The sequence below is a fragment of the Haliotis rubra genome, unplaced genomic scaffold (assembly GCF_003918875.1).
Source record: "Haliotis rubra isolate DU_JTF1 unplaced genomic scaffold, ASM391887v1 Scf934, whole genome shotgun sequence".
Taxonomy (NCBI): domain Eukaryota; kingdom Metazoa; phylum Mollusca; class Gastropoda; order Lepetellida; family Haliotidae; genus Haliotis; species Haliotis rubra.
Window position 1 is genome coordinate 311,805 of NW_025767673.1, and position 22,147 is coordinate 333,951.

General features: G+C 38.8%; 2 protein-coding genes and 1 non-coding gene across 3 annotated transcripts in view; 2 read left to right on the forward strand and 1 right to left on the reverse strand.

Annotated features, from left to right (window-relative positions):
- Nucleotides 1–1,251, reverse strand: part of LOC124264645 (metal regulatory transcription factor 1-like) — a 34,867-nt gene extending 33,616 nt beyond the window's left edge. Inside the window, exon 1 of the mRNA XM_046699384.1 lies at nt 948–1,251. Within this exon, the coding sequence (XP_046555340.1) occupies nt 948–1,189 (242 nt within the window). The 5' untranslated portion in view covers nt 1,190–1,251. The remainder of the gene's footprint in view (nt 1–947) is intronic.
- Nucleotides 1,252–9,791: 8,540 nt separating this feature from the next.
- Nucleotides 9,792–18,953, forward strand: LOC124264646 (40S ribosomal protein S4-like). The gene is made up of 7 exons (XM_046699385.1): nt 9,792–9,866; nt 10,709–10,789; nt 11,137–11,317; nt 11,780–11,877; nt 13,100–13,271; nt 16,488–16,617; nt 18,774–18,953. The coding sequence occupies exons 1-7, from the start codon at nt 9,864–9,866 to the stop codon at nt 18,898–18,900; spliced, it is 792 nt and encodes a 263-aa protein (XP_046555341.1). The 5' UTR covers nt 9,792–9,863; the 3' UTR covers nt 18,901–18,953.
- On the forward strand, nt 17,078–17,210 carry LOC124264653. The gene has a single exon (XR_006895208.1). It is a non-coding gene; the product is annotated as a small nucleolar RNA SNORA16B/SNORA16A family (small nucleolar RNA).
- Nucleotides 18,954–22,147: the final 3,194 nt, after the last annotated feature.

The window sequence follows — 22,147 nt, forward strand, 5'->3', positions numbered from 1 at the left end:
AGCACTAATTAGAGGAATGTCTCAACATTTCTAATGACTGTTTACATGCCACTGTGACATGATAAGAGATGGACTGTTTTTAGTTTGACTATATATGGCTTTATTGAACTTTGAAGTTAAAGCATCATTTATAGACACCCTTTTGGGCAAAATTCAAGCAAAGTTTCAGCTTTTTGGTCGTTTTGTTTGAGGAGTGGAGATGTTAAATGTATACTACCCATCAAAAGTTTAGACTCACTTAAAGCACTCACTATATGTTATGTATATGTATGTGGTTACATCGAAGATGAATTTCTCCACCAACTTGGGGGAACCAACTGAAAACCTTATGCAGATGAATTGCACAAGGATGATGCTTCAAATTGCGAAAGGCATGAGCAAATGTCGTGCATGTGAACAGATTCGTTTTGGTGTAAAGTTTTGTTAAGAATTCGCCAATTTTCACAGATTTTAATCATTTACTGAACTCATGACAATAATCTTTTCAATGTTACGAATATGTTTTACAATACACCAGTTCATAACTATACAGTACCTTTAAACAGTATGGAATATTTTGCAAAAAGCTAGTTTAGAACAGTGGACAAGTAAGTGGCTACATTTACACTAGTGAGTCTAAACTTTTGATGGGTAGTATATAACCTCACACAGAACTGATAAATGAATGATTTGTTTGTTTATGTCAGCTTATCATTTGCATCATTGTGTATTATGCAGTTTATTCATCAGTTGGGGATACTGAAATCCAATGTCCGAGTTAAAAAATCTCCTTTTCTTGACAAGCACCCATAGATACTGGCCCATTTCAGCTTACAGGTCAAGACCTCAAACAAGGAAGTCAGCCTTCAACGAGACTCCACTTTCAGTTTGTGAATAGTAAGAATAACACAACGGATTCTCATAAACATTCACATGAAAAGACAGGTGGCAAGTAAAATTACCCATACCCTTCATGTTCGATGGTTGAAAGAGAATTTTCATTTTGACAGTTCCCCATACATGGAGGGATGGAATCTGACCCTGAATCGGCCACTTGATTTTGGTCATCTTTAGATTGAGATCCTAGTCTCTCTATGTACACTTGGGTTACTGCACTACTGTCAACGTGTCCATCTTCGTCTACAAACGTCATTAAATCTTCAAAAGAATCCGTTCCTTTATTGCTGTCGTTGCTATCAGTATATTCCATAGTGAATTCCGAATGGGCCGAACAGAATGTTACCGAATCGTCTATATGCACGACGTCGTGTTGTGGTACAATATACACGACTGGATAATTTCCATCCCCGGTTTGCAACACGCGCTGTGATTGGTAGATTGCTTGTAAACCGGTTACAAGCCCTTGTACCGCCGGTGAACAAGCGTCACATTAAACTGGGCCCTGTCTCGCATATCGCATTATATTTGGTACTCGAATGTCTTAAATCAGAGGTACAGATAAGCTGCGTATCTGCGTAAATTTGGAAAATATGTATGTGAAAAATCAATTCCTATTAAGACTCTTGCGTAAATAAGTACGCTTGATTTTTTGTAAATACTCAATAAATGTCATCTTACATGCATACACACAAAAATGTCAAATCTTAGCTTGCGTACCGGTGGATAAATAAAATAACTGGGGTATATTGAGACATTCTATTTCAGAACATGAACTAGGCAACTTGTAGTCTTTCTTATCGTTTCTCATATTACAGATCAAATATAAATAACAAACACTAACATTTAAACGCTATTGTATTTTTAAAGTTAATGGAAATAGTAAAATACCCAATTGAGTTTGAGTGAGATGAGTACAATTTATTTAGTTACTCAAAGGTAAATTAGGATACCCAATTGGGATGAGCACAAGCGAGTACATAACTCAATGGCCAAAAAAGTTATCTGTAGCTCGGCTTAAATGCTTATATTAATTTATATATTACTCCCAGTCAAGACATTCGGCCATGTGGTCCTACAGTAGGATCGACCGAACTCATCTCCGGAATGTATTCAGGCATTCCGTACATATTTGTAAGCGAATGTCAAGTTTAATTACTTACCCTCAATATTTTTTTTTTTCCAATATTCTCGTTCTGTATGTGTTTGGAACAGCAATGATGAAATGGGTTCGAAGGACATGTTCATTTACACAGTCTACGAAGTCCTGTTAACTTTTATTTTCCTCAAGGGATAATAATCACAATCATTCTTGACATTGATTTTTTTGTTGCATTAAAAAAATATGACATAAATATGTTTCACTTGTGTTGTGTGTTCTTGACTCCACACCTCTTGCCCCCTGTTGTTACAAGCCACTAATTTGTACCGCTAGTCCCTCACCTGGCTGTTGTGTTAGCTGTATTCACTCCCCTGTAACGGGATTAACTGCTAAGTACTATGAATTAACTCGTTAGGTCAGGTGATGGTTGTGGGTAGGTGACTTGGTATAGATAATAAAGTATCATTCTCTTACTTTTGTTTAATTCGTTTAAGTTGCAGGGCTGGAAGGTTGTAGGAAAAAGTCCTTGGTAAAAAGTATTAGTATAACTTCTCGGTAAAAAAGTCCTTTTGTAGTGAAAACTGATGTAGTTATATTTAAATTTATTTGACAATATTGATTAAAAAACAATGAAGAAATGATATACAATGACAGAATAATTTTTTAATTTGTTGTTTGAATCCCATCTTCTCCCGATGATGAACCTTTCAGTGAGAGTGAATGAATTTAGTTTTATGCCGCTTTCAGCAATATTCCAGCAATATCACGGCAGGGACACCAGAAATGGGCTTCACACATTAATATTGTGCCAATTATCTCCCTAAGTACCGGGAGTCACCTATTCAAAACCAACACCCAACCTAACGAGTTAATTGATAGTAGCAGTTAATCCAGTTACGGGGGAGTGAGTACAGCTAACAGAACAGCCAGGCGAGGGGCTAGAGGCACAAATTAGTGGCTTGTGAGTGAGTTGAGTTTTACGCCGCACTCGGCAATATTCCAGCTAAATGGCGGCGGTCTGTAAATAGTCAAGTCTGGACCAGACAATCCAGTGATCAACAGCATGAGCTTCGATCTGCGCAATTGGGTACCGATGACATGTGTCAACCAAGTCAACGAGCCTGACCACGCGATCCCGTTAGTCGCCTCTTACGACAATCATAGTCGCCTTTTGTGGCAAGCATGGGTTGCTGAAGACCTATTCTACCCCGGATCTTCAGGGGTCTATAGTGGCTTGTTACAACAGGGGGTTAGGGGGGCGGGAGCTAGAGGAATGATGACGTTTCTTTACTTGTGTTGTGTTTTATTGCTTCGCATTCAAATATGGGAATTTTCTTTTGCACAGGTATTTGGTACAAAACAAAGGTATCCACTGCAGTAGGTATCTGGTACAAAACAAGTGTATCCACTGCAGTAGGTATCTGGTACAAAACAAGTGTATCCACTGCTGTAGGTATCTGGTACAAAACAAGTGTATCCACTGCAATCTCAACGGTACATCGTATTATCAATCTCAACTCACCGAGGAACTTACAACTCTTGCAGCTACTATAGGCGCACCGAGTTATTGCGGCTTCTCATCTTTACGAGGTACCCATTCACAGCTGGGTGGACTGGGTCACAGTACTTTGTTCAATTTACTGCACGTTGCTGTACCCGCAACTAGGTGTTTGTACGTATTCATGTGGCCACCATCTGGTCATATACCAACGCATTCGTGGTTTCTTGTAGGTGCACAGGGTTGTGTACTGGGTGACAGGCCGGAAAAGCCACATTTCAAAAATGACTTTTGCCGGGAAGGCCACATTTCAATTACATGGCTGTAGCCGGTAAAGCCACATTTCCAATAGATTAATTAATTAATGGATTACCGTAACCGGTAAAAGAGAGTCCCCATGTATAATATTGTTTTCACAAGAAACGAATAATCTTTCTTACTCACAAGCGTGGTGTTTAGCAGGTACCCGTTTAGCAATACCGGTAAAAGACTATCCCTATTTATGATTCTAAATCTAGAATGAAAGCTGCTATTTTGTTGTTTGGATGCGAAAATTTCAATTTGCACCAATAAGTAATTAATCGTTTAGAGATTTGGAGCTGAATAGGTTGTCTTCCAAGTTCGGGGTGTTTTATCTAAGACCGGTAGCTAATTTAAGGAATTTAAAATGAACACGTTCAATGACATCGCAATACCGGAAAAATACTGTCCCTAGATTAAGATTAATCTAACAATAACCTAAAAGGGTGGCACAATAAGGTAAAGAGACTTGTCCAGAAGTGCCATCCTAACATTTACGAGATAGTAAAGCTTCAGCGTGAGCAGTCTCTCACAGAGGTTGCTGTCATGAGACTATCTGACCAGTGGACAGCACCTTCAGGAAAAAAGAAATACAAAACCATTGCCGCTCGTATATTGCATCACTGGAGACCAAGCTTCTGAGCCAACACCTGAGTGACATGGAGTATACGGATCATGTGGGCGACCTCCTTCATCTGCAGTAGGGGGTGTAAAAAAGAATGTTTTGTGATCTTACGTCATTTTATCTGTTTGTACACATGGCAACAAACTAAACCATTATCATTATTATTATGTTTTGCAGATTAAGATTTTTTAATTTTTTGTGATATTATTATTATATGTAATATACCTATTAGTATATTATATTGTGCTAATTATAGAAACAAAACCTGTTGTGATCTGAATAAAATTATGAGGAAACATGTCTTGTTTTGTTAAATACGGTAACGCGTTTGAATCACTAAGCATGTTTTGACAGCATAGCCGGGAGAGCCACATTCCATGTTCACGCAACCGTAACTATTGCCGGGAAAGCCACATCAATTTAGGCTATCTGTTTCGGAAATGTGTCTCGCCCGGCCTGTAACCGTGTACTGTACACTGGGGCCGTGACAACACTGAAAGAATCTGCACAGGTGGGCTCGATCCCGACACCTCAAGCTTGCTGGATCACGAGCCTTAGCCAGCTCGCCAACCACGCCCCTGTTATACTAAATGTGTTGATACTAAATCCCTTCAAATAGAAGAATGATTTTTGTCATAATTCCATGTATTTATTGCATATGAAGAAATAATGTACAGCATTTTCGATCTTATGACCACAAGAGCAGGATGGGCTGTCGATGATATGTCTGTCAGTAAGTGAATTTAGCTTTACACCTCACTCAGCAATATTCCAGCTATATGGCGGCGGTTCCGAAAATAATAGAGTCTGGACCAGACAATCCAGTGATCAACAGCATGACCATCGATCTGCGCAATTGGGAACCGAGGACATGTGTCAACCAAGCCAGCGAGCCTGACCACCCGATCCCGTTTGTCGCCTCTTACGACAAGCATGGATTACTGAAGATTCATTCTAACCCGGACCTTCACGGGTCCTACTGTGTTTGAGGATTTGCAAACGTATATCGGGGGTTAAACTGTCGCACATTTAGTTATATCGGCGACGCGTCAGCAGAGCATGAAATATGCGACGGTATAAACACCGAAATACGTTTGCAAATCCTCAAACACAGCAAGGCTTATCACAATCCTAATTCAACTCCGTTTTAACAAAAAAAGTCATTAAACTAATATGATTGTAACTCAGTCAGTATCAATGTTATTCCACCTGTATTAGTGTCATCCCACCTGTATGTTATTCCACCTGTATTAGTGTCATCCCACCTGTATGTTATTCCTCCTGTATTTGTGTCATCCCACCTGTATTAGTGTCATCCCACCTGTATGTTATTCCACCTGTATTAGTGTCATCCCACCTGTATGTTATTCCACCTGTATTAGTGTCATCCCACCTGTATTAGTGTCATCCCACCTGTATGTTATTCCACCTGTATTAGTGCCATCCCACCTGTATGTTATTCCACCTGTATGAGTGTCATTCAACCTGAATGTTATTCCTCCTGTATTAGTGTCATCCCACCTGTATGTTATTCCTCCTGTATTAGTGTCATCCCACCTGTATGTTATTCCTCTTGTATTAGTGTCATTCTACCTGTATGTTATTCCTCCTGTATTAGTGTCATCCCACCTGTATGTTATTCCACCTGTATTAGTGTCATCCCACCTGTATGTTATTCCTCCTGTATTTGTGTCATCCCACCTGTATGTTATTCCACCTGTATTAGTGTCATCCCACCTGTATGTTATTCCACCTGTATTAGTGTCATCCCACCTGTATTAGTGTCATCCCACCTGTATGTTATTCCTCCTGTATTTGTGTCATCCCACGTGAATGTTATTCCACCTGTATTAGTGTCATCCCACCTGTATGTTATTCCACCTGTATTAGTGTCATTCGACCTGTATGTTATTCCACCTGTATTAGTGTCATCCCACCTGTATGTTGTTCCTCCTGTATTAGTGTCATCCCACCTGTATGTTATTCCTCCTGTATTAGTGTCATCCAACCTGTATGTTATTCCTCCTGTATTAGTGTCATTCCACCTGTATGTTATTCCTCCTGTATTAGTGTCATCCCACCTGTATGTTATTCCATCTGTATTAGTGTCATCCCACCTGTATGTTATTCCTCCTGTATTTGTGTCATTCGACCTGTATGTTATTCCTCCTGTATTAGTGCCATCCCACCTGTATGTCATTCCACCTGTATTAGTGTCATCCCACCTGTATGTTATTCCACCTGTATTAGTGTCATCCCACCTGTATGTTGTTCCTCCTGTATTAGTGTCATCCCACCTGTATGTTATTCCTCCTGTATTAGTGTCATCCCACCTGTATGTTATTCCTCCTGTATTAGTGTCATTCCACCTGTATGTTATTCCTCCTGTATTAGTGTCATCCCACCTGTATGTTATTCCACCTGTATTAGTGTCATCCCACCTGTATGTTATTCCTCCTGTATTTGTGTCATTCGACCTGTATGTTATTCCTCCTGTATTAGTGTCATCCCACCTGTATGTTATTCCACCTGTATTAGTGTCATCCCACCTGTATGTTATTCCACCTGTATTAGTGTCATCCCACCTGTATGTTATTCCACCTGTATTAGTGTCATCCCACCTGTATGTTATTCCACCTGTATTAGTGTCATTCGACCTGTATGTTATTCCACCTGTATTAGTGTCATCCGACCTGTATGTCCACCTGTGTCATCCCACCTGTATGTTATTCCACCTGTATTAGTGTCATCCCACCTGTATGTTATTCCTCCTGTATTAGTGTCATCCAACCTGTATGTTATTCCTCCTGTATTAGTGTCATTCCACCTGTATGTTATTCCTCCTGTATTAGTGTCATCCCACCTGTATGTTATTCCACCTGTATTAGTGTCATCCCACCTGTATGTTATTCCACCTGTATTAGTGTCATCCCACCTGTATGTTATTCCACCTGTATTAGTGTCATCCCACCTGTATGTTATTCCACCTGTTTTAGTGTCATCCCACCTGTATTGGTGTTGTCCCGTCTGTATTAGTGTCATTCAACCTGTATGAGTGTCTTCTGTTAGAATGGTGTCATATTGTATCAGTGTCATCCATAACATATTAGACCTTATTTGGAATCAAATATGTCAAATTGTTGTTATTCAACGTTGTAATATTTTCATTCAAATCCTTTTCAGGATTATTTAGAATATTCATAAGTCGAATTATGCGATGCCACCTTATGTGAGCGTCAATGCGTTTCGAGACACCATTACGTGAATAACGAATGACGGGAGGTGGGGGGTGGGTGGTCATTTTTATATATAAACTATCGGTCATTCGTCATTTGCTGTCATCGTGTTTCACTTAAAGATCAACTCTTAAAGGTCGCGAGCAGCATAAGTGTAACTCCTACACACATATGTACCTGCTGCGTTGAAGAGTTCTATAGTATATAACACATAGGTACCCGCTGCCTTGTAGAGTTCTATAGTATATAACACATATGTACCCGCTGCCTTGTAGAGTTCTATAGTATATAACACATAGGTACCCGCTGCCTTGTAGAGTTCTATAGTATATAACACATAGGTACCCGCTGCCTTGTAGAGTTCTATAGTATATAACACATAGGTACCCGCTGCCTTGTAGAGTTCTATAGTATATAACACATAGGTACCCGCTGCCTTGTAGAGTTTTATCTCTAAACACATATGGAGGTATCCACTGCCTAGCATAGTGTTATCTCCTAACACACGCAGGTACCCATTGTTTGGTAGAGTTTTATCCCACACACATACAAAGGAACCTGCTGCCTTGTAGAGCTTTATCTCCTTACACAGACACGGGTGCGCTGAGTTTTAGAGCTGTATCTCCTAACACATATAGAGAACTTGTTTATTAGAGTTTCACATGCATTTGTAATGGAATACAATGCAATGAATACATATATTGAATATAAAAAGCACCCGGACGTGTGGCCTATGAGACACTAAAATACTAGAATATCACAGCAATACAATAAAATAAGAGAATACAATCACACAGAAGTTAGAACCACGCTGACGCACGCACGCACACTGACACGCAATCACTCAATCATGCACTCGTTCACTCATACACTCACTCACGCATACATGCAATCAAGCATTCACCCCACATTAGCAATCCGGTAATCACGCATTCACATACACAACCACCGGCTTACGCTATCTCTCTATGAAGTCCTCACACAGATATGTACACATACAAAACAACAACGTACCTACGCGCACTTACATGCACATGTATATCCAAACACTCACATACATGCAAGCATGCATACTTACATGCAAATGCTACATACTATTAGAATAACAACAACAACAACAAAAACAACCCAGCACACACATACATACATAAAAGTTTGCGCCTTGTTATACTTTGCATACATAAAGGTACCAGCTGCCTTGTAGACTTTTACCTCTTAAAATGTATAGAGGTAACCGCTACCTTGTGGAGTTTTATCTCCTAACACACGATAGAGGTACCCGCTTCCTTGTAGAGTTTCATCTCTTAACACACACAGGTACCCGCTACTTTGTAAAGTTTGATTTTCTAACTCATATAGAGGTAGCCGCTTCCTTAAACATTGTAGAGTTTTATCTCCAAACACATGACTAGTCACCCGCTGCCCAGCAGAGTTTTAATTTGTCTTCCTAAGGCCAAATACAACATTAAATATTTACGAGAAAAAAAATGTTTTTGTTACACACACATCGTTCCATCAATGTATGCACATGTGCAAATATATTGAAAATAAAACTGATATACATGCGTTGAATGAACTTGGTTTGTGTTAGATTTTATTTATAAATTCGCAGCACGAAATAGTTCTGTAAACATTAATTTCTTTATAATTCTGGCGACGATATGTATCACATGTATAAGTTGTAATAAATTCATTTAATAAAGTCTCGTCAATGCAACTACGAAAATATATTACAAATATATCTACATATAACATTTAGAGCATAACTTCAAATTTGTAAGACAAACATTTTGAATCGACACTGGGTGGTGCGCAAAAAAAGTTCTTTGTTACAAATTCATATGTCATTATGGAATTATTTTTACCCATTCAGTTATAATTTCTCATAAATATATCCTGAGGTTAACATATAGTTTACTTAGCTGTCGTGTGAATGACAGCATTATATAAACGATAAAAGGGCTGTGGTGGATATTACAGACATCTATACACATATATACGCCATGTCGTGTATATAACAGAGTTATATGCGCCACATCGTCTTGTCGTGTATATAAGAGCATTAAATACACGTTACAGAAGTAACCTCTTGTCGATGTTAGAATATATTCCATTGGTTCAGTATACAGACTAATGACCAATCAAAGGAACGATAACGTAAACCAAAGCGGAAGCGGAAACAGAATTGCTGATCTCATATGCGGCCTTTTCCGGTAGCCATCCAAAATGGTGAGGACAGATTGGGCAATGTCTGCAAAATCTGATGCATCTAGTCTAATATATGGATAAAATTATTCAATTATTCTTTAAATGTCCATGTCAAACGTTTGTCCTTGTGGTTTACCTCTTATTGTGAATCTGATGTCAACTACATGTGTGATTAGGACGATTTCTTTTACCTAAGTTGGATAGGTTTCAACTGTGTACACATGTGTTTTCTCATTACCAGCTGACAGATACAACTAATATATTGAAGATTTAAGTTGCGATAGGTATCATCGTCGTTTGATTTTTGGGGCACCGCTGACACTAGCCCTCGCTTACCAGATAACGCGTGCCTGTTCGTTCTGTATGTTTGTGCAAGTGTTAGGTTACGTTACGTCCAACTATCCTGAACCCTTGCGTCCCCTCTCCGAAAAAGTACCAATTTCCGATCAAATACCCCTTCACGATAATTAGGGTTGAATATCAATTGCCAATCAAACAGTCATTCAGCTTGAGGAAACAGCATATTGTCTTTGATCGATGTTCGTGGAGAAAATGACTACTCTGCATGGGCTGAAACGCCAACAATCAGGTGCTGAGTTCTAAAGCACTATTTAAATGTGTTAGCGCCAGTAGTCCCTTGGTATTGTAATTTGTATTCGCAAATAAGATTAACTCATCAACGAAGTTGTTTCAAGCTTGCAAAGCAAGTTATGACCAGGATCTTCACCAGATGGAGCTGATTTACAGATTTACAGCAAAGTTCGAAAGGTTTTCACATGGTTTCATTAAAATATAACATTTCAAACTGCCTTGTTCATATTTGTCATTGAAATATTTCTGAAATATATTTGTCATGATTTTAGGGTTATCGAGGACGGAGGAAAGTGCTTAAAAGAGTTACAGCACCGAAATCATGGATGCTGGACAAACTTGGAGGTGTCTTTGTAAGTTTCTAATTTTCATTTACTAGTACTAAGCATTGTTCTGTATACAGTGTTCTTTGCAGTGATCAATATGTATGAATTAAAAAATTTCCTGCAGCTAAACGAATTGTTTTCATTTTGGGTGTTGAGAAGAAAGTGAAGTAACTAAAATCTTCAGCCACATTCAAATGAGAACAGATCATAAGTAAACTGAATTTCACACTTTACAAAGTCCTGTTATGATTATAACAATGTAAGTCATGCGCCATTCTAGAATTATTTATTATTTGTTGATATTATCTCTGCATACTACAAGGGAACTGAAGAATATGTTCACACAAAACTTAAAGTGGTAAATTTGATTACAGGCCCCCCGTCCCAGCACTGGTCCTCACAAGCTAAGGGAGGCACTGCCAATGAGTGTGCTTATGAGGAATAGGCTTAAGTATGCCCTCACATACAATGAGGTCAAGAAGATTGTCAATCAGAGGCTCATCAAGGTTGATGGCCGAGTTCGCACAGATAAAAACTTTCCCACAGGATTCATGGGTTTGTGGTATTTTTTATTTCACCGATATGGTAAGAAACAAAAGGTATACATTTAACACTGAAAAGCATTGTTCTTTCAAGCCTGTTTTGTCGTTTAAAACAAACCCTCACTTCATAATTTATATACATCTGTGTTAGCCATACACTGCAGTTATTGGTTTCCGCAAGTTAAAGTGATAGGACCATGTGATAGTCTTGGTGTTTGAACTGTTTGCAATTCATGAGAATGTGAGCCTCTTTTGAAGAGTAAGACATGATAGAGCACTGTCCACAGTGTTATCTATAATCAGTTCTTACAATTGCTTTAATTAAAACACATTGCATTGATTGTGTGATAGAAGCCTGATTGTGGATTGCAGCCTGTCCTGCTGGAAAAGTATCAATTGAGCAACAGAACTTTTGAGTATATTAGGTTTTGTTTTATTTTTATGTTGAGAATCTGAAACACCTGATTTGTTTTAGATGTCGTCACCATTGAGAAGACCTCTGAAAATTTCCGAGTCCTGTATGATGTCAAAGGAAGATTTATTGTGCACCGTATAAAGCCAGAAGAAGCAAAGGTATTTACTCTTGAATCATTATTGGTAGTGTCTTAACATCTAAGTAGCTATTAAACTTAACTTCCTACATACTGAGTTGTTTTCAAGTATAATACATTCGCAGTGATATCTGTCATGTGTATGTGTGGTTCGTTCGACCCTAATGTTGATCTGTAGATAATGGTGTATTCTAACTTACGTTAGCCCAAGAAACCTGAAAGAGAAGCAAAAGCAAACCCCCAACCCACTATTTCTGGAGTGTAATCATGTAGTGTAGACCCATTACCTAGCACTAGATAAGGAAAGAGTTCCTTCCGTTCCCCCAACTCTAAACCTAACCCTAAACCTAGCCCTAACTTACATTTTGGACTTTTAATCATTTTGTGAGTTCTCTAGTAATTAAGTTTTGTTTATAATTCTAGAATATTTATACATATTATTTGGGATGGGGGAACGGGAGGAACTCTTAACCTAGATAACATCATGTATACTACTCCCCTAGATAACATCATGTATACTACTCCCCTAGATAACATCATGTATACTACTCCCCTAGATAACATCATGTATACTACTCCCCCAGATAACATCATGTATACTACTCCCCTAGATAACATCATGTATACTACTCCCCTAGATAACATCATGTATACTACTCTAAAGAAGTGAAAGAACACCCTATATTTTTCAAATATTTGCAGTTTACCCATCTTGACATATGTTTCCTAAAATGACAGTTGCCATTTAGTTGGTCCACAGGACCTGTTGTTGGCATCTCTTTGAATAGTGTTGGTCCACAGGACCTGTTGTTGGCATCTCTTTGAATAGTGTTGGTCCACATTTTGTTGTTTGCATCTCTTTGAATAGTGTTAGTTATTTCAGTTTGTTCATAATTCATTTCAGTTGTTCATGGCAACTGACTTTTAGAAAATGTAGATTTGATTTAATAACCAAGATACATATCAGTCTTTGTCTCAGGTGGCAGAGCCATAGAAAACATTTGCAGGTTTTAACATTGATTCATGTTTGCTTTTTCTCAGATGGCTCATATCGAAGCCTCTCGTGTGTATTTGCACGTCTGAGGTCACAATGAAGCCAAGATAATAATCTTTCAGACGGTCGCTAACTGCAGATTTCATGCTTTTGGCATTACCAAATGTTAGAAACAGTGTAAGACTGTGAAAACTGATTTAGACCTGTACTACTTTGAAAACCTTTCCTGAAAAAAAACGACCCTTTTCAGTACAAGCTCTGTCGAGTGAGAGGTGTTGCAACTGGCCCCAAAGGAGTGCCATACCTGACAACAAATGATGGCAGAACCATCCGCTACCCGGACCCTGTGGTGAAAGTAAATGACACCATCATGGTGGACATTGCTACAGGAAAAATGAAGGACTACGTTAAGTTTGAATCAGGTGAGAGTTCATCAATGTCATTGAGATGTGAACATCCGGGGTAGAATAGGTCTTCAGCAACCCATGCTTGCCACAAAAGCTGACTATGCTTGTCATGAGAGGCGACTAACGGGATCAGGTGGTCAGACTCGCTGACTTGGTTGACACATGTCATCCGTTCCCATTTGTGCAGATCTATGCTCATGCTGTTGATCACTGGATTGTCTGGTCCAGACTTGACTATTTACAGACCGCCGCCATATAGCTGGAATATTGCTGAGTGCGACCTAAAACTAAACTCACTCAGCAATGTCATTAGCCAACATATTTTAGTGGTATTATGTAGGGATTAATTGCTATGCATTTTGCAAGATGGGTAAAGTTACGAATAGTTCAGCTGTTAGCTCGTTTGAACAGATACCCATCAGGGACATTAAAATTGAGGCCCTCAAAAGATAAATCATATTTTCATTAGTATAACCATGTTGATGATGTCACAAGAAGTTCAGATTTGGTTTCTCATGATCAGATAGTTGACCTTACCTGTAGTTAAGGTGAAAAAATATTGGGAGCTTAACTCTTTCAACACCAGTCAACCAGAGGCATTTACTGCCATGGCACTGAGTTCCCAGAGACTCTGGGTCACAGATGAAGCCTATGTTTATGAAGGAAATTATAAGCTTGTAAAACGTTATTGCTACTACATCTCGTACACCATTTAAAAGATCTAATCCCAGTGTTGATAAATATGAAGTTTATGTTTATAATGTTATTCAAATAATACAACTACACCTTAAATAGATTTATTTTTGTAATGAAAATGCAAGCTTACATTTATAATGTCCAGATAAACCACAATAGAAGCAAAAGCTATATCGATTTATTTTCCATTTGTGACATGTCATAACATGCCCGTGCCTTTTTCGTTTATATTTTCATTTTTACGTAATCAGAAAATTATTATAAAAAAGATTTCTTAAATAATATGTATGGTCAACTATTTCCCGATATCAGTGGCTTTCCGCTCGGTAACATGACACAACAACGGAAAATACCTCCGTTTTCGAAGCTTCGTATGAATAACATGGGAGGCGAATCGTTTGATGTTGGGTATCGTTCGAAGCTCTGAACATCAACAACATCACTGTACCCTTGCCGAGAGTATTTTCTTAGTTGTAAGAAGCGATTTTATTGGATGAACATTGGTTTCTAATGACGCTTTTTCGCCACAGTCTGCTATAAGGATCGTGATTGGTCAAAATCAGACACGTGACCTAAGGCAGCCAATCATATTACGGCAATGGATACCGTCCTTGTAAATGAAAACATTTAGATTTAGACGAACGTTTTGGGTAAAATAATGCTATTTTGAACATTAAGCAAGAAATCGCTACCTAAACGTAAATTATGGAACTTATTGGACGTATCGTGCTAGGTTATGACCTGTGACAAAAATGCTTCATGCATATATTTTCGCATTAAACATCGTGTCCGAGCCTGAAGATTGAGGCGGCGAGAGCCGAGATGTCACTTGTCAGTGACTTGACTAAATGACTTGCATTAAATGATCGCACAAAAAGATAGAAATAGTAATTTTATATGTACGTTTGACATCTTTTATGGATGCTGTTGTTGATTTTATTCATTAGTTTAATCAATTTAGTTAATGATTTCCTCGAAACATCGTTACTTTGCTCTTTGACAATGTTATTGTGGACCCGCACTTAAGCATGTGTCCGAGAATTATTATTTTTTTCAATAACATTGCAAAAAATAGTTTATAATTCTAATCCTGTCGATAATATATGGTCATTTGAAATTTAATAAGTTTTCAGACATTGTGAAAAGTGATAGATTTGATAAAAGAATCATATGTTAGTTAGGTTCCTAAAATTATATATAATTTTGATGCGACTACTGCCTGGCTGGTTTACCGGCCTATGGTGTCTGGGGTCTTGTGACGTCTTGGCCGGTTTTCCGGCCTACGGTGTTGAATGGGTTAATACCAGTAACTACTACTGTAAATGTACTTATTTTCGCGTGGTGCAATTTTCGCGGAATTGAGAGTTTAGACTACATCGCGCGGTCAATTATTCGCGCAATCAGTAATTGCCCGGAACTGCCTGCTGTCTCTTTGGCCAACACTAATAGCAGTGAAAACAGAGTGGCTTAACCTGTCAGGCGGCATTTATTGCTTACTCACAGGAAATCCCAATCTGTGCGATATACTAGTACACAGTAATCCGTTTCCCCACATGGGCACAATGTGTTAAGCCCATTTCTGGTGTCCCCCGCCGTGATATTGCTGGAATATTGCTAAAAGCGGCGTAAAGCTAAACTCAGTCAGTCAGTACTCACGGAAGAGATGAAAAACACATCAGTCTTATGTTCCGAATTCTAACGAATTAACTTCTACTGTATATGAAGCTCTTTGTGATTTCAAACAAGCCGGGTTGTTGTGAATGAGATGATTGAGTGTTAAGTGACTATTCGCTTCATGATGTACTGGTAAATAAATCTTAATGAATAAATAAAATACTGCTGTATTATTTCTTTCCGAGTCGTTTCATGGTAATCTGTTTTGTATCAAACCATCTGTCATGTGACCAATTTCCATGGCGGCCACAACACACATTGCTGTTTTCACTAAAATTCGGCGATGGATTTGGCTCATTATTTAATTATGTTTTGGGAAATCCATTACAGCGACAGTTAAGTATGATTCTTTATGCTACTATCAGTCGTCATTTTAAGATTCCCGTAGATTTCTGTCTTCAAACTTGATCTGTTATGGTAACAACTCAGGGGCGAGCGTGGCTAGACTGAATGAATGACAGGTTTATTCGCGGTGTATAAATTTTCGCGCTAAAATGTTTTGTGCGAAAATAAAACCTGCGCGAAATATAATACGTTTACAGTAAATACTGTATGGCTAACAAGTCACAGCAATTTGATTTGACCCACAATATTTCTAAAGGGCCCACACAACTGGACAGGTGGGTCAAGGCTTAGCTCTTAGAAACGCTGAGTGAACACTGTTCTAAGGCAATGTGTCAATACTGTCAGTGTCACCAGACAGTGTTTCATTGCTCATAGTATGTATATTACATGGCGCAGGCATTCTTTGTATGGGCTACCTTAATGACTATTGCCGAGTGTGGACAAGAAACCAAACACACATACATTGACTGCACAGTAAATAGTTGGAATCTTGAGAGATTTCTATGACTGTTTCAGGTAACCTGTGCACAATCACTGGTGGCCACAACTTGGGACGTGTTGGCGTCATCATCAACAGGGAAAAGCATCCTGGGTCCTTCGACATTGTTCATGTCAAGGATTCCCTGGGACACACATTTGCCACAAGGTTTGCTATTTCAGGGTTTTCTCTTCAGTCAGTAGACAATATAACACCAGGGAAATAATTACGAAATTGAACTTGTGAGGCATTACTCACTCACTGGAATGTTTGGTATTCTTCATTAGAGAAACAAAGCATTGGAGAGCATATGGTCAGTGATTCTCTCTCTAGTTGCATCATATCAATACATTGGTATTTCTTGGTCTTGTGTTGGGAGTGGGGTGGGGGGTGGTGTTAGCCTGATGGTTAAAGTGTTGCTCGCCATGCTGAAGACCCTGGTCCGATTTCAGCACAAGGGTACAATGTGTGAAGCCCATTTCTGGTGTCCCCTGCTGTGATATTGATGGTATATTGCTAAAAGGGACGTAAAACTAAACTCACTTACTCCTATGTCAGGCTCTCACTCTTAGAGGAATATACCCATGAGTGTCTTCTGAGTTAAGTCTTCATTCACAACAGTTATTGAAATGGCTCATATCGAAGCCTCTTGTGTGTTTCTGCATGCCTGGGGTCATAATGAAGCCTAAATAAAGATCTATCAGACGGTCGCTGGCTGCATGTGCACTTGCTTCTGGCATCACCAAATGGTAGATACATGAACATGATATATTATTAACTGCTTTAACTGCTCAGCAGTCAAGTCATGATGCCCATGATTACACAGGAATGAATATACCTGCAAAGGTTGTAGAATTTTTTTTTTTATCCACAGGCCCTCATGTCTTTGCGAGGATTAACGATTTTAAAAATATTGGTTTTGAGATGCCCCCCGACTCGAAATGCTTCACAGTACAATACATCATGACAAGGTCGGAGACTTTGTTGCCCCCCACCCAACTGCTTTGCTGTCATCGCATGCAATCGATTAAAACTTAATGTAAACATAATCATGGATGATTGGCCTATCAAGCACTACTCGTGACACCTACCAATTCTTTATTTTGCAAGTCAATTGAAACCCAATTTTGATTCAGATGTTGATCACTGGATTGTCTGGTCCAGAATCGATTGTTTACAGACCGCTGCCATATAGCTGAGTGCGGCGTGAACCTAAACTCACTCCACTAATCTGACATTTTATGTTAATCAGCTATGACCATAGCTTGTACAGTGTCCATTTTGTCACCTGAGATTTATAACCTAATACAGTTTGTATGTGATCTGGTAATGATCTTTCATGAATGTGTAAATAGTGTTATGTCAAAACCATTTTCTCAATGATGTGGACACTGTCAGTGTGTTTTGACATACTTGGCCAAGTTCACTCGAATCTTGCAGATATTGATACCAGGAACTATATATTGGTTATCTGGATTTCTGTCTGCATAAATCAATTTGGTAATCTCGTTGCTGGATCAGTCTATCTGTGCTGGCTTCATTATTATCGTACACACTACTGAAATTCTCCTGGAAGCTTTGTTATTAAAATGGACTCCGTCCATCCGTCCGTCCGTGCACATTTGTCTTTTCCGGAGCAGAACTCTAAAACCGTTCGATATTTCTTCACCAAACTTGGCACATACATGGATCTGGTGGTGTACTGGTGCCTTTTGGTAGTTTTGGGATTCTGAATTAAATATTTTTGGCGTTTCCATGGCCAACAAGTTCGACTGTGACTGAAATTAGTGGTAGTGCTCTTTTCCGGAGCAGAACTCTAAAACCGTTGAATATGTCTTCACCAAACTTGGCACATACATGGATCTGGTGGTGTACTGGTGCCTTTTGGTAGTTTTGGGATTCTGAATGAAATATTTTTGGCATTTCCATGGCCAACAAGTTTGACTTAGCCTGACATTGTGGTAGTGCTCTTTTCCCGAGCTGAACTCTAAAACTGTTTCTTCACCAAACTTGGCACATAGATTGGTCTGGTGGTGTACTGGTGCCTTTTGGTAGTTCTGAAATTCAGAATAAAATATTTTTGGCATTTCCGTGGCAACAAGTTTGACTTGGCCTGAAATTGGTGATAGTGCTGCTTTCTGGAGCAGAACTTTAAAAACCTTTCAATACTCTCCTTCCACTTTTCTATATACACACCTAATTATTTGACTTAATCATAACTCGTAGACATAATCATGAAGAGTATTTTGCCATTGAGGGGGATATTGATGACTTTGTCTTCTTGTTATCTTTGTATTGTATTTTGATATTTTTATTAATTCCAGAATGAGCTATGTGTTTGTGATCGGCAAGGGCACCAAGCCATGGATTTCCCTACCAAGAGGCAAAGGAGTGAAGCTGTCCATTGCCGAGGAGCGCGACCGCAGGATCGCTATGAAGGCCAACCAATAGATCATCACCAGTGTAAAAGGGAAAAAAATCTATTAAACCTGTGATGGTATTCAGTCCTTGCGTTGTTTTTTTCTAAAAACTTTAACTAAGTGTGTATAACAACCTATGGTATCGTGTAACATCAAAGCAATGAAGTACCAGATTTCTTGAGCTTTTACGTTTTTGCATTTCATTTAGTTTCAAGTGAGGATTTCATAAACTAGATCTGTTACTTGGAGCACATAATCCTGTTAGGATTCTTGTGTCCCAAATCTGCTGAAAGAATTAGGGTGTACTGGGAAAAGGGAGATATCTCCGATAAAAATGGGTTGAACCCATTCATCACCACACTCATTTCCCAATCAATGAATATTAGTTGGGAAAACACAATAAGCAACAAGATTTGGTAAGGATTGGGCTGCTTTGAAAATATTATCCTGACTACTAAAATTGGTTATGGCAGTGTGTGATTCTTAAAAGAAATCACAAAAAATATGTTTTGTCAATTATACATTACAAAGTGCATAGCTAATAGAAGATTGCCTAATTTGTTGTTTTCAATAACCACACTGCTATGAACATTGAAAGATTTAGATCCACATACATGGTTACACATCTCCCAGGCAGCCAATAGTTGATTTAATTTCAGTACATAATTCACAACTGCCTTTTTTCCAATATGGCAGTTATGCCACTGGCATGTTGTAGTTGGCTGCCAGTTTCCTGCTAAATTCCCAGAAGCAGGCTAGCTGAAAATGACACTGGAGCACTACTGAACTGACATTTTTTCACATTTCAATTTAAGAGAAGCTTCGTTTTCACAGGTATGAATATACTCAGAAGCAAAAGTTAGTTACATGGAAGTTTTTCGATTGCAACGCTTCATGCATTTTATATCCCCCGCAACGTTTTGCATGGGGTATTAAAATACACTCCGTCCGTGCACACATTGTCTTTTCCAGGGCATAACTCTAAAACCGTTCAAGATTTCTTCACCAAACTTCGCACATAGATAGATCTGGTGGTGTACTGGTGCCTTTTGGTAGTTTTGGGATTCTGAATAAAATATTTTTTACGTTTCAATGGCAACAAGTTTGACTTTTTGGTGGTAGTACTCTTTTTCCGCAGCAGAACTTTAAAACCGTTCACTATTTCTTCACCAAACTTGGCACATGGATAGGTCTGGTGGGGTACTGGTGCCTTTTGGTTGTTTTGGAGTGGGATATTGATGACTGTCTTCTTGTGGTACTTGAACCAGTTCTGCCATATAGCTGGAAATTTCTGAATGTGGTGCAAAACAAACTTGAACCAGTGACACTGTTTATGAAATATGTTGAGGAAATGCAAACAAGATGCCACTGGCAATACATGATTATATAAGAAACAGGCCATTTAGGAGAAATGAAGGCACGTCTATGCATCTGGACAGCCATTGTCTGCAGCAGTGGCTGTAACAAGTCACGTTATGTTCGTCACTGATCAAAGACGTGTTCATCTGTTAAGTTTAAAGGTCACATGCAAGGTAAAACACAACTTTGCAGATTCTGATACCTTTGGACTTACAGTAACAAATGATCAAAAACGCAAATTCAACTTCTAACGTTGAAAAATAACGTGATGAGAAAACCCCTGCGAAATCGGAGTTCAAACGATTCACTAAATACACCCCCAGTGGGGTGAAAAGTTGGTTTCAACAGCTGTGCTGCACTGCGCCCATGGCGCATGCGCAGTGAAGATGCGTCTGTCTGCCTGCCTGTCTGCTAATGACATGCAATACACAACTTCGATCACATGCAATTTGAACGGGACACCTATCAGGCTATACACCATAAACAAACGCATTGATTTATTGCTCGTGCACCCGCGTTCTGTGGTGTCCTCCCAAAAGTTAGACTCGTTAAAACAAAGGTTATGGTTGGTTGCACTGAGGTTCATTACACTGTTACCTTCGTTAATTAACTAGTCCAAATGTACTAATCCAAACAAACAGAAGAGATTATGGATAATGACAATGAATTTATTTTATTTTGTTTATGTTGGAAAAACAATGTTAGGAAGGAAGTAACTCTATTAGGTTAATGAAAACTCAAAAACCAAAAATCTATAATCTTGTTTTGATTTAAGTGAACATCGTAAAAACAGGCATGCAAAATCTCTGATCCTAGTAAGAATATTTCTGTTTCTTATTTGTTAACATAGATAAATATTTTTCTGGCTTATACCTTGAACTTTCTTCAATTGTACTATTCCATGACTATATACATGGCAACTGCAACTTATTTAAACATTTGAAGAAACTGAGTTTCATTACCAACACCTTGACATAACCAAACATAACCAAATCCATATGAAAACAATAAATTACGCACAGATGAAACATAGTTATCATAACCACAATTATCAAAATACATTAGCATATCGTAAGCTTTTTTTTAATTCTTTGTTGATGCATATTTACAAGTTTAAGCCAGTATTTTATGAAACGCCGTTGTGCATTTATATAGATTGGGTAACGTCCAGATTCACCATAAACAATTACATTTGGTGTTTGGGGACCAACATTTAAGAACTTCTTACATGCATTGTTAAATGTACATTTTCAATCTTATAAAAATTATTAATACCCCATACTTCGGCACCATACAAACGGATTGGTTGAATTTTGGTATCAAATATACTAGCCACATAAAGAAACTGTGCATTGTCAAAATATTATCCCAGTTGATAAGTACGATAACAATGTCAAAGCTACATATAAACTTTAATGGAGGGATCATGAGACCATAACAAGTCGGGAGAATTTCAATTGAAAAGTCAATCACAATGACGTCACGAGTCCACAAGCGGGACAGGGGTCAAACGACCATGTAACAAGCTCAATAACGGGTATGTCCACCATCGGCATTGAGAACAGCAGTGCATCGACGACGCATAGAGCCTATCAAACGTGCAAGGAAGGCTTGTGGGATGTCACGCCAGATTCTCTCAAGTTCTGTTGCAAGGTCAAGGACGTTATCTGGCGGATGAGGAAGACGGCGTAGACGTCGATCCATCTCGTCCCAAACATGTTCTATCGGGGAGAGATCAGGTGAATTTGCAGGCCAAGGCAGTAAGTCAACGTTGTGGTGTTGCTAGAAATCCATAGCAACCCTTGCCGTATGAGGGCGGGCATTGTCCTGTTGGAATGTTAACCCAGGGCCATGACGTTGCAGAAAAGGAATTGTCACAGGTCGAAGAATCTGGTCCCTGTAGCCCACACCAGTTAAGT

Coding starts and splice junctions, on each gene's coding strand:
- LOC124264646 (XM_046699385.1), top strand. Junction 11,878..13,099: donor TAAAGCCAGAAGAAGCAAAG/GTATTTACTCTT, acceptor GACCCTTTTCAG/TACAAGCTCTGTCGAGTGAG. Junction 13,272..16,487: donor CTACGTTAAGTTTGAATCAG/GTGAGAGTTCAT, acceptor TGACTGTTTCAG/GTAACCTGTGCACAATCACT.